At 42.9% G+C, this 15,611-nt stretch overlaps 1 protein-coding gene across 1 annotated transcript in view; it reads left to right on the top strand.

Moving 5' to 3' along the window:
• The window catches only part of LOC115407854 (ERC protein 2-like), a 105,653-nt gene that overhangs the window by 29,112 nt on the left and 60,930 nt on the right, over nucleotides 1-15,611 (top strand). The window contains exon 7 of the mRNA XM_030118381.1: nucleotides 2,988-3,155. Within this exon, the coding sequence (XP_029974241.1) occupies nucleotides 2,988-3,155 (168 nt within the window). The remainder of the gene's footprint in view (nucleotides 1-2,987; nucleotides 3,156-15,611) is intronic.

Genomic DNA, 15,611 nt, shown 5'->3' with positions numbered 1-15,611 from the left:
CCTTCACAGATTTGGCTGCCAGAAAAACTTTTATGATGAAATGTGAGGCAGGAAAAAGGGAGGTGAGGACAAACAGTGAAGCTGTTTTCTTTAAGCCTCTGTTTTACTTTGCTAACCAGTTTCCAGAATCCACATTTGGCTGTCATTGTGAGCAGGAGAGAGGACGTTGAGGAGAATCAGTTGAGTGTGCATGCTTAATTATATGTACGCTGAAAGTACTCACATGTGCGCATCTATAAAAGTCTCAAATATACACGTGTGCATCGCAGGATTGTCCCCAGTTATGTAACTGCAGAATCTTGAAAATATATCAGGGTCATTTTTGAAGGATATGGTGCTGAGTGAGGAGCTGGAAAGTTTAGGAGAAAGATAGGCCGATAAAGATGTGTTTTAAATTCATCTATTCAGTCTCCTGTGTCTCCTTCAGCTGAGCCAAGCTTTACAATCAGGAGATTCTCTATGTATCTACCTGACTTTTCTCGATTTTCTCTTCTTCTTTTACCCCTTCCAAAAAAATCAGATCACAAAACAGTTTCTAGCCCCTCGTGTCCCATTGTGTAGGCCGAATCAGTACCGTACCTGGCCAGGACCCCGCTGGACTTCTGCTTTGCATGTTATCTCCCTCACACGGAAACAAAAATCCACATAAAAACACGTAAACCTTCAAAGTCACGGTCAGGAAACGTGGGCCCGTCCCAAAGACAACCTGGCTGCAGGACCGGAGGGATTCCTCACTCGGACGCATAACTTTTCCTCTCCGCAGGAACGGCACCTTTAAACGGCAATAGGAAAACTCCTGGAGAGCCTGGACGGTGGTTGGAAGGATGGAGTGTTGAAAGAGAGGCAGTAGCGGTGGAGAGAGGGGACGTTGGAAGACGAGGGGCTCAGAGGAGAGGAAAATTGGAGAGGAAATTGAAAGAGAGGAGAGAGGTTAATCACCCTGCCTTGTTAGCTGTCTATCATCCCAGCATGCGTGCCAGCTGATAAAGTCATTCACTGTTTCCTGTTACAGACCTGCTGAAGCAGTAGCAGCAGTGCTAGTCGGAGGAGGAGCAGCAGCGCAGTTTGGGTGTTAAGACACATACTGAAGCTAAATAACCAGTTCAGAACTGCAGTCACGTTCGTCTCCCCTTTTGGATTCATCCGTCCAGCCCATCCTGTCGTCTGTCCCTCCGCACCTATCCAGCTCTCCCCTCGTTTCCCATGTACTGACTCTGGCAGCCGTGAGTGCTTTAAGAGGGTATTAGCGGGGCGTCTGTACACCACTATCACAGCTTAGCGGGCCAGTGCAGGTGAGACAGCAGGGATTTCCTGTTAGGCCCCTCTGCTGCATTCTTGCTAAATTGCTCCTTGCCAGGTGGAGTTGGAAGGCAGGAGGTCTCTCTTTCTCTGTCTCATACACTTCACACACAGACACACACACACACACATACTGATGCAGCAACCAACACATGCACATTCACGGACAAAACAGTGCACTCAGATAAAGACAACGAATTAATGTGCACTGTGTGTGTGTGTGTGTGTGTGTGTGTGTGTGTGTTAATGTGAAATGAGGAGGACAGAGCCGTTCTCAGTATTAGTCTTTGGTCGTCTGCCAGTGGAGCAATATGAGATAAATACTTCACCATCTTACACCTGGGGGTCCCGGCCTGCTTCTAATGCTGCTTGATGAGAGGCTCCCTCTGTGTGCCAGTGGACTGCACAGCGCACTGTCATTTTGGACAGACACACACACACGGACAAAAACAGGAAGTGTGCCTCTCAATTGCTTTCTGAATTTATTTTTTCTTAATTGAAACTAATTTTTTTTTTTTTTTAATAATTATTTTCTGTATTTTTGTAGTTTTATTCCATTTTGAGTGAAATATTTTTCATTTACTATTATGGAATGTGTGGATTCCGCTAGGAACTTAAATTATGTGAAATTAATTATTGGCGTGAGAAGATGTTAATACTATGATAGTTAAAATACTTTCATGTATTAAAAGTAGATATTTTTCATTACTTTCTGATAACTCAAAATAAAGCTTTTAACTTTTCTGACGCCTGTGATGCCAAGGTTACACTTTCTTCTCTAATTCTTTATAATCTTAAGTATATATATTTATATTTCCTATTTTCTCCTGATTTTTTAATATTCATTTACTGCATTGTGTTATCAGTGTTCTTTCTTTAATGTAACTTTTAGTAAACTATATGATTTTTGCGCGTGATTTTTGTTTTAATAGATACATTTTGTTTTATAGCTGCTATACAAAGTTTTAGTTTTGAAAAAAAATTCTTATTCCTCAATGAGAAAAATACACGACTTTGATATATATAGCTCCGTGTGTGACAGAGTACGTCTGATTATTAGTTATAGTCGTATTATTTTCTTTTAATGCATGTGCTGGCTGTGTTGAAGTAAGCGGAGTCAATTTTACCTCCAGCTGCTCCTGCAATCGTCTTTCCTTTATAGAACCTCCTCGAGTGTCTTGTGAAATACTTGAGAAATGAGCTAAAGACCAAAAGTCTGTGCTGTAAGTGTTTTCGCACCATTCCCTTTGTGTCCAAGCACCGCCTGTTAAAGTGACTGTTAACAAGCCCTCCCTCACTGCTTCTCTTTATCTGTGTGTGTGTCATGAATTCACACAAAACACACATGGATATAAGTTCAAATGGGTTCAAGTCTGAATGTGTGTGTGTTTGTGTGTGTGTGTTTGCACTACTGTAATCAGGGTGCAAGAGTAATGAAGTATGTCTGATGAATAGATATGATGATGGTGGGTCAGTTTTCTCCCTCACACACACTTTAAAAACTTCAATCCACAGTGGGCCATCTTTGATAAGGTCAAAGGTTTGTTTTTTGTTTTTTTTTGCTCCTTCACTCAGATTATTATCGACCTGTATGCTTTGGCTGATATCCAGGTGATTGGATGTCTGACTGGTGGCCCAGTGGTTTATCGCCTCTCTAACAGCGTCTATCTTCTCCCGGTGGACGGCAGGTCGACGCTCTCCGGGTGCGTCTGGAGGAGAAGGAGCAGTTCCTGACGAAGAAGACCAAGCAGCTGCAGGACCTGACCGACGAAAAGAGCACGCTGACGGGAGAAATCCGAGACATGAAGGACATGCTGGACGTCAAGGAGAGGAAGGTCAATGTCCTCCAGAAGAAGGTGAGACAGTTCAGCCAACTTCAGCATTGTAGGCGTGTACACAACACCACACAGATTCAGAAAGCTGCTCTGATAACTCAACTTATTTTAATCGATCTTTTCAATCAGTCTGAGAAAAAAAGTGCAGTCTGTCACAGTTTTTCTTTTCAAACGGAGCTGATCTGAGCTTACGTTTGCTCTCCTCTCTTCAGCCCTGTTTCAGTGTAATATTATGGCCTCTACTTTCACTGAAACGGTGCACCTCTAGTGGACAACTGAGGAAGAGTAGTTGCTTTTATTGACAAATTGCAGTTGGTATCTTTAATCATTTGTAAGTTGACACAGCAGGATGAACCAAACTCTCACATTATGTTTTTATACAGTATGTGCCATTATGTTATATATCTCACATAATCAGACAGTAATACTGATACACATTTAGTGAGTTATAGCTATTTTAGTTTCAAAGTCTTGCTTTTTTTCTGGAAATCATTGCACATTTGTTAGTTACGATGGCTAAAATGAACAAATATTCTCTGATTCATCCATTGATATTAATAGCAAAGTGATTTCTTTACCTGAATCACGCAACATAATTTTAAAGATGTTTTCATCACTGTGTTTAAACATAAAATACCTTCACATATAAACAGATATAGTGCAGTGAATAAAAGGAGCACGATATTTCTCTGCATTAACATCACATGTGTCTCTTTTGTCTCTCTCTCTGTCTTATTTCAGACACGCACGCACACACACGCACACACACGCACACACACGCACACACACACACACACGCACGCCTATCTCAGAGGCTTTAACGACTTTTATAAGGTTAGCTATTTAGATGGGGCCTGCAGCCACCTGCGGCGCGCATGTTGGCAATTCCTCCATAGACCAATTACACAACACATAAAGGTCTCCTCTCAACTTCCTTGTTTCCTCTCATGTCTTCAAATTAGTGCTCCTCTCTCTCCTCCTTCCCTCCCCCTTGCTGAGTTCAATAGAAATGGGCTGCAAAGGTCACGTACAGTGCCGTGTGTGTGTGTGTGTGTGTGTGTGTGTGTGTGTGTGTGTGTGTGTGTGTGTGTGTGTGTGTGTGTGTGTGTGTGTGTGTGTGTGTGTGTGTGTGTGTGTGTGTGTGTGTGTGTGTGTGTGTGTGACTTTACATGAGTACACTTGCTTGCGTTATTGTGTTTGTGTGACCTCCAGGTGTTTCCGTGTAAGGAGTTTGAACATGACCTTTATGCATCGACCCGTAAAATATCACACAGGTTTGGGTCTCACCTCCTACTTCTTTCATCTGAAGCCTGGTTGTAGATGATCGCTGTGCACTGATGCTTGACTCCGTCCGACGTGAACAACACCTTTAGAAATCGTTGCCCAGATAATATTCAAATTTAATGCATATGTTTATTTTTTTGTCTTTCTAAAGTATAACTGTCATGCGCGTTTCACTGTTAGTCTATTAAATCATTCTTGTCATTAATAAGTGATTTAATAACTGAGTTATTTGACATAACAACACGGATTCATCAGATTAGCGGAGCGAGTGTAGATTTTTCTGACAGATGGACACAGATGTCCATGAATGTTTTCCTTGGTTTAACTGACATGTAATTGCTAGCTTTAGCTGCCATTAAATTTTTACGTTGTTATTTCTGTAATTACTGAATTATTTTGAATTGGACAGACTACAAAAGGCTGCAGTCCCTGAGCCCTCGCCGTGTTTTTTGGGGGGGGTTAGTTTGTTTGTTTGAATGCTCTGTCTCATTTAAATGACGAGATGGTCAGACAGTAGTGTAATATTGAACTTGAAGAACATCAAAGAGGGCAGACTTGCAGTTAATATTATAGCTGTTGCACAGCGTCGTGTTCGAAACCAAACAAAACCAGACATTTGTCATAAACGTCTTCAGAAGGTTCTATGATGCAAGTTCAGACCATTTTGTCAGTACGTGGCGGACTCGTTTTAATGAGAGCCAGACGGCTGCCTCCGTTGTATAAAAATGATCTGTTCTCAGTCGCCGCGTTAGAGCTGCAGTCTGGTCTTTGCCATTAGCTTCAGGTTCTGAAGACTAGAATCCACTTTCTTCTCCGACTGTCGGCAGACGGTGAAGCAGTGAAGACTTTGACACCGCTGTGATGTTTGTAGTCGCGTTAAGGCAACGATAATTTTAGTGAAAAGAGGTTTAAAATCTATTCTGAGAGGGTTCGGCCATGTGAAAGCTTAATTTGACGTTTGTCATGCTCACATGCTCACACCGTCCAAGAAGAAAGCTGATTTCCATTAACAGAAAATGTCCCGACAAATACAGAAGATATCCAGGAATCAACAGTTCTCTGCCATAATAACCTTTATATTTGAACTTTTCTGTGTTATGGCGCAGAATTTGCACAATGAAAATGTCTATATTTTTGCAATTAAACAACTACCACAAGAAATTACTTCGATCTCAACTTTAATGATACTTTCTGTTGTGAAATACAGAATTGATGGGCCACATTGAAGCCTCTTGTGGGTCAGTTTTGGCCCACGGGCCTTATGTTTGACACCCCTGATCTAAGGATTGTAGCGTGTCCGTCTCTTTTTGACCACTGTGTGCCGTCTTCTGATGAGACTTCTGGCTTTACCTTAGCTTCCGTGGTATGAATAATTGACCCGTTAAAATGTATATCGGTGCTATAGTTGATGTAGGAACCTGGGAGGCGGGTAGCATGTCCACACACTGCTCATTCAGAAGGTATGCAGCTACATGATATTACAGAATGAGCTCCTCATACCCGCGTTGCTGCACTGCTGTCCGATCCTTACCTCCCCAGCTAATTTGATCTTTGGTCACAGGGTTTGTATTGTAATTTACCAAGAAAATAAATGTCTTTGTATGTGGTCATTGGTTTTTATATTGAATCTTTTCTCAGCAGAAAGTAGTGCCAGTACAAACTGTTCACAGGAAAGTCTGTGGATTACCCAAAATAAACAGGATATTGTTCCTGGAAAGAGATGTAGCTACAGATATGTGTTTTCTTCGGTTTTATTAGCACTATAATTAAAATGACAGTTTCTAGTTTGTGTTGTAGGACAATACTTGAGGAATAATACTCACTGGTAAGGCTTGAAAGAACCAGAGTTTGGAAGAAAATGTGATCCTTTAAATCTGCCTTTACCAATTCTACAATGTGCTAAAACTAACGCTTTTATGCACATACTTGTAAAAGGAATCATCGCGCTTGTTATGATTCAGGCAGTCATTTATTATTTCAGAGAGTACACTCCATGTCAAACTTCTCTTTGCACTGGACTCACACCACGTTCGCCTACTGTTTAATTAGATTTTCAGTTTCCCAGCGATAACTTGCCGTCCTGAATACGAGGAAAAAAGACTGCAATATGTCTGCTTCCTTCCCAGTGTCGTGTTGAGTAAGTTAATTTATTAATTTATTTAAGTCTTCATTTAAAAGTAGCTGTCATAAATAAAGACATCCTTCACAGCAAAAAACTGAAACCAGAATCTTAGAAAAGTGACCTTCTGCTTTGAACAGGTGCAGTTTTATTTTTATTTTGTTATTATTTTTTTTTACTTCAGTAGAGTTGACAAATGTTGAAAAGCTTCAGGCCTCTCCTTCGTGAAGTTACGAGCTCGGGGCAGGCCAGTTGAACCAAACTCAGGGATTTTTCACCGGGCCGTTAATCTCCCGTGTTCGATCCCCTGCTGTCGAAAAAAAAGGCTTTGAGGGTTAAGATGATGCGCTGGTATTATTATGAGCAGACCTCCATCTTCACTGTAAACAGGCCCGGCGCTTCACCACCCAGACAGCTGCAAATGATGATGATGATGATGATGATGAAGGCTGATGACAGACCAAAAGTTTCACTTTAGCGTGTGTGGTCTTGTTTTCCTTCAGATTTGGTGAAGACGTGTCTTAAGGTTAGAAAAAGGTTTGGGTTGGGTTAGGAGACGGGTTAGGGTTGAGCAGATCGTAGTTACAGCTGAGGCCGTGTTCCCGCAGAGCATCCATAACATTAGTGTGTGTGTGTGTGTGTGTGCACCAAAATACTAGATCCCACAACATTTTACACATATTTAAGGGCGAGGATGTGGTTTTAAGGCGAGGTTCTGATTGTGCAAGGGTTCGAGTTAAAATTACTGGAGCTCAGAGTTAAATTAGCCCGATGTCCCCGAACGACACAGAAACTTTGTTGTACATATTAACATCAACAGTTCTGAAAGTTAAAAGAAAAAAGAAAAAAAACAGTCCTCTGGATGTTTACGAGACTGCAGCAAAAACAAGAAGATGAATAAAGAAATATGCATAAAACATGAAGCCGGTTTGTGGAACCGGTTTGTAGCTTTGTATAGTGTCACGCTGCAGTTCGTTTCAACATTTCCCCCCTGGACATGCATTTCTGCATATTTCAGCTCAAATGATGTTTTTATATTCCTTTTTTTTTTTTTTTTAATATAAAGGCATCAAAATCTTGACTTGCTTGGCTCTCCACAACAGATTTATCAGTTTTAACCACATTTCTGAAGTGTCAAAGGCCGACTTTATGGTGAAACAAATGAGAGCACTTCAGTGAAACCACATTTTCATGTGTGGGGACCTCCTCGGCTTTGATGCTTGAGGGTTTGTTGCCCCCGTCTGTGTTTAAAATGCGGACCCTCTGAGTAGTGAAGTGCCTCGTTTTAGCCCCTCTTGGGTGCCGCATTCAACAAGTGATACTTTACATATGAGAGAAATATCTCCCAGATTGTTGGGCTGATTAGACACAGACACAAAGACCAGTGCTGAGCAGATGGATACAGAGCAGCATATATCACTCACTACCCGGCATGGTCATGAGCTCTAATTAACACAACTTAGAGCTATGTGTCTCTATGAAAATATTGTTTGCATTAACATCCAAAAATCATCAACACCAATGTTAGATTTTAAGTGCTTTTTATGCACTCTGCTGGATTTCGAAGTTTGTCGTTCCACTTCCAGCGTCGCACATTCAGACGTGAAAGCTTTACTCTGCGTGCAATATCTTTTCAGACCAGACTGGATCGCAATATCTCCAGGTGAACTTTACCAAACAGTGCAGGTTTATACGGTATAAGGTGCTCGGGTTTTTCTGAAACATCCTACAGTGCTGTATTGTTTTCATTTCCCAGTTGAGAGTACTCTCAAGTCCTGCTCATTTTGAAAGAGGACGTTTCTTCAGCTTCACATCCCCCCGACTCCAGTGTGGCCCCAGCTAGCGGTCGACAGATGCATGACGGTTCAGCAGCTCCTCATACGTGACCGGTTATATTTCTCCGACATTCAAACTGTTTAGCCGACGAGTGGCATCCACGCTAATTACTTTAGTGTTTTTTTCAGCCTCAGGAGAGCTTGATGATTTTTATCTTTTCCTTCAAGCTTCAGCATGAACAGCCATAAACTCAGCATGCTACTCTAATGCCACGGCTGCAGTTTGAGTCTTGGATTGATCTGTGTAACTACGGGCTGATTTTAACTGAAAATAATGAGGAACTGGTCTTTAAATGAAAAAAAAAAAAAAAAATCCCACATTTATTCAGATAATTTGGTCCTATGCATCACAACACAGAACAGTGAAAGCTCTGTTGAAGTGCCTGGTCTGTGAGACCATGACCAATGCATAATGATGCGTTTATTTATTTATTTTTTCATTTTTGCTTCTTTTTTTTTTTTTTCTCTCTTCGCTGTGGGGGTAGGACTTTGGGAGGTACGTATGCAGGGCCGGTTGTGGTGTGGTTTTGGCATACATGTGTTATTCATGTTCAAACATTGTGGTCATCGCAATCCATATTCATGCCTTTAAAAAGGCTGGCTGTGTGCGTGGAAGTATAGCATCCCCCATATCGTGTTTCTTCCTATAGCAGCCGCAGACGGGGAGATTCGATTACGTCTGCGAGGGTTCGCGCTGGACTTATGTGTGAATGTTTGTGTCTCTGTGTAAGGATGCCCCGTAACACAACAGTTTTCCTCCGTTGTTATGATTTTTAGCGGGTCAGCCGTCTCGGGGGAACTCACCCCTGTTGCAGCGTAAAACTCTGCCAGACTCTTTCAGCACTTGCTCTGGTCGGGTGTCATCGCCGGCCCCGGCCTGGTGTCATCGACTTGGAGGCCTTTGATTGTGAAGGAAAGTAGAGAGAAGGCAGATTGATGCAGAGACAAACAGACTCGTTCTTCTCTTTCCTCTTCCCCACTCAGCTTTCGGCCTCTGTGGAGCAATTGCTCCTCTGTCTGTCCATTTTTCACATTTTAATGAGAGTTCACTTCTGTTTCATGTCCCTTGTTGGATAAATGGACGAATATCATCTGATGACTGTCCTGTGTTGGTTTCAAACTACTGTGCACGTTGCATACTTTCAGTGTTTTCCTGAAACACCCTTCGGTGTTTCTTTCTGCCTCTTGTCTGTGCCTCCTCCCACATGTTTTACACACTTCCCCAAAACAACACTGACACTGTTGAGTGTGATGCATATGGATTGCGAGGGGAAGTGGTGCATGTTGATAGAAAGGAAAATATTAGTCCAGCATTGGCACAGTGTTTATGGTGTGTGTGTGTGTTAGTGTATTTATTACTGTTGAGTCTCCCTGATTTTATTTACATGCTCACATTACAGACTAGTTGTCCTTGTTGGGACTTAAATTTTGAATGACTTTTATGTATTTGGTTGTAGACTTGTTTCAGGATTTAGATTTATATATAGTCTATTATCTGTGATTTGTTTTTTCAGATGTTTTTAATATCCATAATGTAATGTTTAGTTGATTCAAATGAAACTTTGACAGATTTCACCTCACTAAACATTCTTCCTGATGCATACATCAGAGTTTAGGAAGTTGTCTGAAAAATGACCTGATCAAGCTTCTGTGAGACGCTCACAGCTTCACACCTTCAGAGGTCCAGTGGAGTCGAGTGCAGTTCGTTTGAGTCAGAGCTGTTTTTACAGCAAATGGCTTACCTAACGGTTTTAATGTTGTGGCTGGTCACTGACCAAACCAGTCAGCTGATACTGTACAGTCAAAACACTCAGGGCTGAAATCAGACAGTAACTTTAAAATGAGTTTCTAGTTCCAGTAAAAGTTCCTGTTTAACATTCTGCTTATTTTCCAGTTTCATGAAGTGAAATTTACAGTGAGAAATAGGAATCATCACAGCTTATATTAAATGTGTTTGATCAATGTTCTGCATATTCTGTAGTTCCTGAGAATGTGATTCTACATATACAGTGAATTTGCATTTCGTTTGATTAAGTAAACTTTTTTGTTGGATTGTAATTGTGAAACTCTTCAACAAAGTCTAATTTCCATATTAACATTAGTGAATTCTCAGTGCCTGTTTTTTATCCTTTTCTCATCATCATGTATCACATTTTTTGAGGTTTTGACCTTGTTTCCAAATTAAGTTGACTACTGATCATATAATATTGATATAACTAGGTCACAAATGATGCATCTACCTGTTGTCGTGGATTCATCGTCCCCTTCATGTTACCTTTTTTCTTGTCTGACTGATATACAGCCTGTTCTTTCAGGAGATACTGTACATGTCTAAAGTGCTCTGTAAATATTCCAGGTGAGTGACTGTGTGTCTGAAACAGCTGTATTTCTCAGAGATGCTCACAGATAACACTTTTGACTCCGTGTTCTTGCATCTGAGCGTGTGCGATCTTGATAGATTTGTGACGAGGCCACTAATGCCTTTCATCCTAATGGATTCCAGCTGACCAATCACGGTGCAGAGACGTGACCACAGATAAGCCCGTCGGAGCTGGGGAGGTTCCGGTAAACTGCATGCGATAGGCCCCCATGTATTCCCCTCTGCTCCTATCAGCAATCAGCCGGGTTAATGGCGAGAGCCTGGGGCTGGCTGATTGGAGCCAGGCTACACATCCGTCAAGACAGACCCAGTGTCAGGGCCAGAGCGTATCAGACCCCGGCCATTCTGGTCCATCTTTAAACCCGACCACACGAGACACACTCCAGTTCAGGAAATCATGGAGAAATCAAATGTGAGAACCGCCGAGCTCACCTCGGTGTGTTCGAATTTCCTCCTATAAGATGTGAGACAGGCGCTTCACCTCATTCCTGACGCTCTCAGAACAAACTGGGTCACACTGGGTTTGACTGCTGATCCCTCGCTTGAACTCCTTGACTGCTTTCTTCATTTCACCTGTCTGACCAGATGAGGCAGGTCTGGGTCAGAGGCTCAACGGGTGGCCACATTTCTTTCTTTCTTTTCTGATCAAAGGGCTCCCGTTCTCTCTCTCTCTCCAAAAAAATGAGAAAAAGAATTAATACTAATGGTGCTGGGAGCAGAGGACGAAAGCGTCGGGGTAATTACCCAGCAATCACCGCTACATTCCGCAGCTGAGGGGGGTAGAGATAGGGTCTTGAGCCTAAAAAGCATGGATGTGGATCGACTTGGCCGGCACACACACCAACGCGCTGACACTCACGTAGGGACGAGCTTGCACAAGTGCAATCAGTCTTCACCGAACAGCTTCGGGTCTGAAAAAGTCTCCCGTCGCTCATTTTTGCACTGTGGTCGACCAGGAGAGCAAAAATCCCAAAACACTGCTCCATCTTCTCCCCTTTATTCTCTGTGCTCATGTCTGCATGTGTGTGTGTGTGTGTGTGTGTGTGTCGCATGTATGTGTGTGTGTGTTAGCGCCTAATTGATATGTATGAATGCATCGGAGGGTTTCTGTGAATTGACTTTGGAGGAATGTGAAAGCAAGAGGGGGAGGATGTCTGCTTGTCAAATGTGTGAGTGCTATGTGCAGCCGCCACCGCCTGAACCGGGCCTGACTTTTGCGATAATAATCACGGCCTGATTTTGTGTGCGTGTCCCCCCGAGATCCGATTCTGCACAAACACGTTCCAGTGGATGTGCAGAGTCAGACAACCAAGCGCTGTTTCTTTGTAGCATATGTGCTTTCATACGTCAACATTTTCATGCACTTACATAAGCTACTTAAATCCTTCTGTAGGTTTCAGTTATACTGACCCAAACAATCACAGATCAGACACAGTTATATATTGTTTTTGAAGATTAAACTGTCATGTTATGGTAACTTTATGGTAACTTAATGTCTCAAAGTTCTCTGAACTCTTAAATAATAAAAAAAAAGTCATTGCTCTCATGATAATTCTGTTTTATTCAATATTGTGTGCCGTCTCATTTCTCTCGTTGAGTGGCCTCTGTGTGTTTGCTTTTCGCCAGACTGTCATGTACACGTCATTTTCTGCTGAGACTGAATGCAATTCATCACTTGCAGGTCATTTATCTAATGGAACATGATAAGTTTGGCTTGTAAATTTTACAAATATCAAAAACCTGAACCACATTCATGATTATTTGACAAGTAACCAGAAGTTTTCTTTTTGTCTGTATCCTATTTTCTCATTGCAAAACTCTCTTTGTACATTTGTTTCTTCTTGCGTACAAACATCCAGTAAATGTTGAGGCATCAGAGAGGCCTCTGAGGTCAAACCATAAAACCCTCTGTCTCTTTTTTTATTTGCTCCTGCTCATTTCAACAAATTCTACTTCTTTTTCTGTTGAATAGGCAAGAATCTGCTTGATTTTTTTTCTTTCTGCCTCTGAGGGGCTGTAGAGGTTTGGTCGAACAGATTCATTTTCCCGCTTCCATTAACTTAAATACGTGTCGGCTGACAGACGCCCGAAATAATGTCTTCTTTTCATCATTCGGAGGACTTTGGATGATTTCAGAACCTGAACATCACACTTGCGGAGCCTCCCTTCTCCTCCTCCTCCTCCTCCTCCTCCTCCTCCCTCTCTCCGGCACCACTCGTCTTCTGAAGTCATTGTGCTCGGTCGTTACGGTCGATAACAGATGAATAATGTCTCCTCGAGCGAGGCAGCATAAAATCAGAAAGGTCATTTGAGGTGAGAAGGGGAGAGGCGTCATATTCTTCTTTGAAGGTCTCTCTTGTTCATTGTCCCAAGCAGAGTGCTCAGTGATTTGCAGATATGTAATGGGGACCTCGCAGCTATGAGTCATGTGTGGCAGTTCTCTTTCATTAGATCGCTAAATTGTCCATTGTAATCCGGCTTAGCTCTTTATGTTGCGTTCCCCCCCCCCCTCTAAATTAGCCAAGCAAATCACAAAGTGTTTTGTGGGAAAATATGCGTATTGCCTGTTTTATAATCTGGGACCGGAGAAGAGAGCACGTCTCATGTGTCAGTCTGCCTCGCGGAGACGTGATTAATAACGTCTCGCAGATTGTTCGGATAACGTCGGGAAGTTGGATCTTCCCTCTGGTCGTGTGCCAGTCAGCACTCCTGATAAAAGTGGTCAGAAAACAAAGCAGACATAAATTTCAGCTGGTGATTGTAGAGGTTAAGAATGCGCCCATGGCAGCGCCTCACCACACGGAGGCGCCAGCTCACACAGTATAGGCGACGGGGAGTTTTACCCCCCCCTGTTACTCTTCCCAGGCAGACACGGGGTGGTGGGAGGTGGTGCAGGAACATGGGTTACACGAAGGGCAAGCACACCCTCCTCACGCCCAAAAGGTCGCTGTCTTCTCTCTCCTGTCCTCACAATCAGGCGGCGTTTCCCTTTGAAGCGTTCCGTCTTAATGCCCAGTAGCCCTGTATTAATCCAGGAGTCAACTGCCTTTGATGGCAGGATATGGGCGCAACATGCGAGCGCACACATTGGTGTGGACTGTAATAGAGGGCTTCATAGGTACACACAGGCACGGACACACACTTGCACACGCACACGCACGCCCGATATTATTCCAGGTTGGATCCCAGGATGTGATTGCCGAGAACTTGACGTAGCAGGATGATAGTTCTCGTCTTTCATGCTGGTTCTGTTCGACTGTGACCTAGATTTCTCCGGGGAAACTCACACAGTTACTACATATTGTTCTGTTTGCGGTTATTGTCCCCCTGTGTACTTGCGTCTGTCTCCGCGAGTCTATGCACGTGCACGCTCGTGCACGTCCCCCGCGCCAGGACCGTTTGGGGTTTTTTACAACTGTCCCTGTCATATTTTCAGAGGTGATGACAACCGAGTTGCCGTTCAGGAACGGCGACCAATTACTGTTTGGTGTTTTTATTGGTCCAGAAGAGTTTTAAAAATATAACTGATTGTGTTTTTATGGTGGTCACGCTCCGCGCTGGTCTCCTTTGTGTTCTGCAGAAATGATTCCTCTGGCGGCCACGCGGTGTTTGAGTTTTAAGCTTGGATGGAAGACAGGCGGGTCGGCCGGGTTTGTGGTTCTGCTCCGGAACAAGCTGCTTTTAGGTCACCATCCTTCTATTTGCCAGATACTCCTCTCCCGTTACATTAGAGCTTAGCTTCTGCTAATCATGATCATAATGTACTGAGTGCGACCGCAATGTAAAAGCAAAGCTCACAGTGGGTTTGCAAGTCCACCGAACAGAGAATTTTAATGTTTTGTTGACAACTGTGAACTTTCAAAAACTTGAGCGAATGTAGAGAAGCTATTGTCTGAGATTTTCTATTCCCAACACTATTAAAATATGATGTCAGATGAACAGTCCTGTTTCGAAAAGAAAGTTTTCTTTCCCATCTAATCAATCGAACCGTTTATGTATATTTTAATATTATTTTTGGACTGCAGCTCCTATTGAAATGTCATTTCCACTTAATTTCTTTCTCTAATATATTAAAATCATCGCTCATTGATAGTCTACTTTGCAAAAGCTGCTGACCAGAAAAAGTCACTCATAATAAGCATTGAGATTATTGATTTTTTTTTCTTTTCTTTTTTTATAATTCCTTTTGGGAGCTCCAGCAGTCAACAGTGTGTGCAATGTCAAGGTCAATGGAAGTTAGCTGTACATCAACACTCCCACTTTTAAGGGGAACCCGGTTCGGTCCTATCAGCTTTTTGATAAAGTTATCAGAGTCAAAACAGTGCGGTTGTAAACAGTGGGAGGCTTTCTTGTGTGGGAGACGGCTGAGATGGACGTCATGACTTTCGGTGAGGACACAAACACACACACACACAGACACACACACATACACAGACAGTGCACACTGCTGTTGTAGTCTGTTGTTGGTGGTCTGTTTCATTGGGAGGTGTGTTTGGTCAGTGACATATGGACTGCTGTTTCGTGATAAAATCCTCCATATGTATGTGTGTGTTTGTGTGTGTGTGTGTGTGTGTGTGTGTGTGTTTATGTGAATAAGTGGGGAGAGAGAGGGATGCAGGAGTGCAGTCTGAGGTAGTCTATAACACGGAGAGATAAAATGAATGACTGCTGTTCGCATCTAAACAGCCGAGCTACTGGAAGGGAGGCCCTCCCCTCCCCTCCCCTCCTCTCCTCTCCTCTCCTCTCCTCTCGGAGGGGCTCGCTGCCGCCCCGCGCCCTGTCAGCTCCAGGCATTTTCTTTTCCTGATAGCGCGATCAGAGTTTGAGAAATGTGACAACATTCTTTACCCTCGTTCCCA

Source organism: Salarias fasciatus, chromosome 20, assembly GCF_902148845.1.
Source record: "Salarias fasciatus chromosome 20, fSalaFa1.1, whole genome shotgun sequence".
NCBI lineage: Eukaryota > Metazoa > Chordata > Actinopteri > Blenniiformes > Blenniidae > Salarias > Salarias fasciatus.
This window is presented reverse-complemented; position numbering and strand designations above follow the sequence as displayed.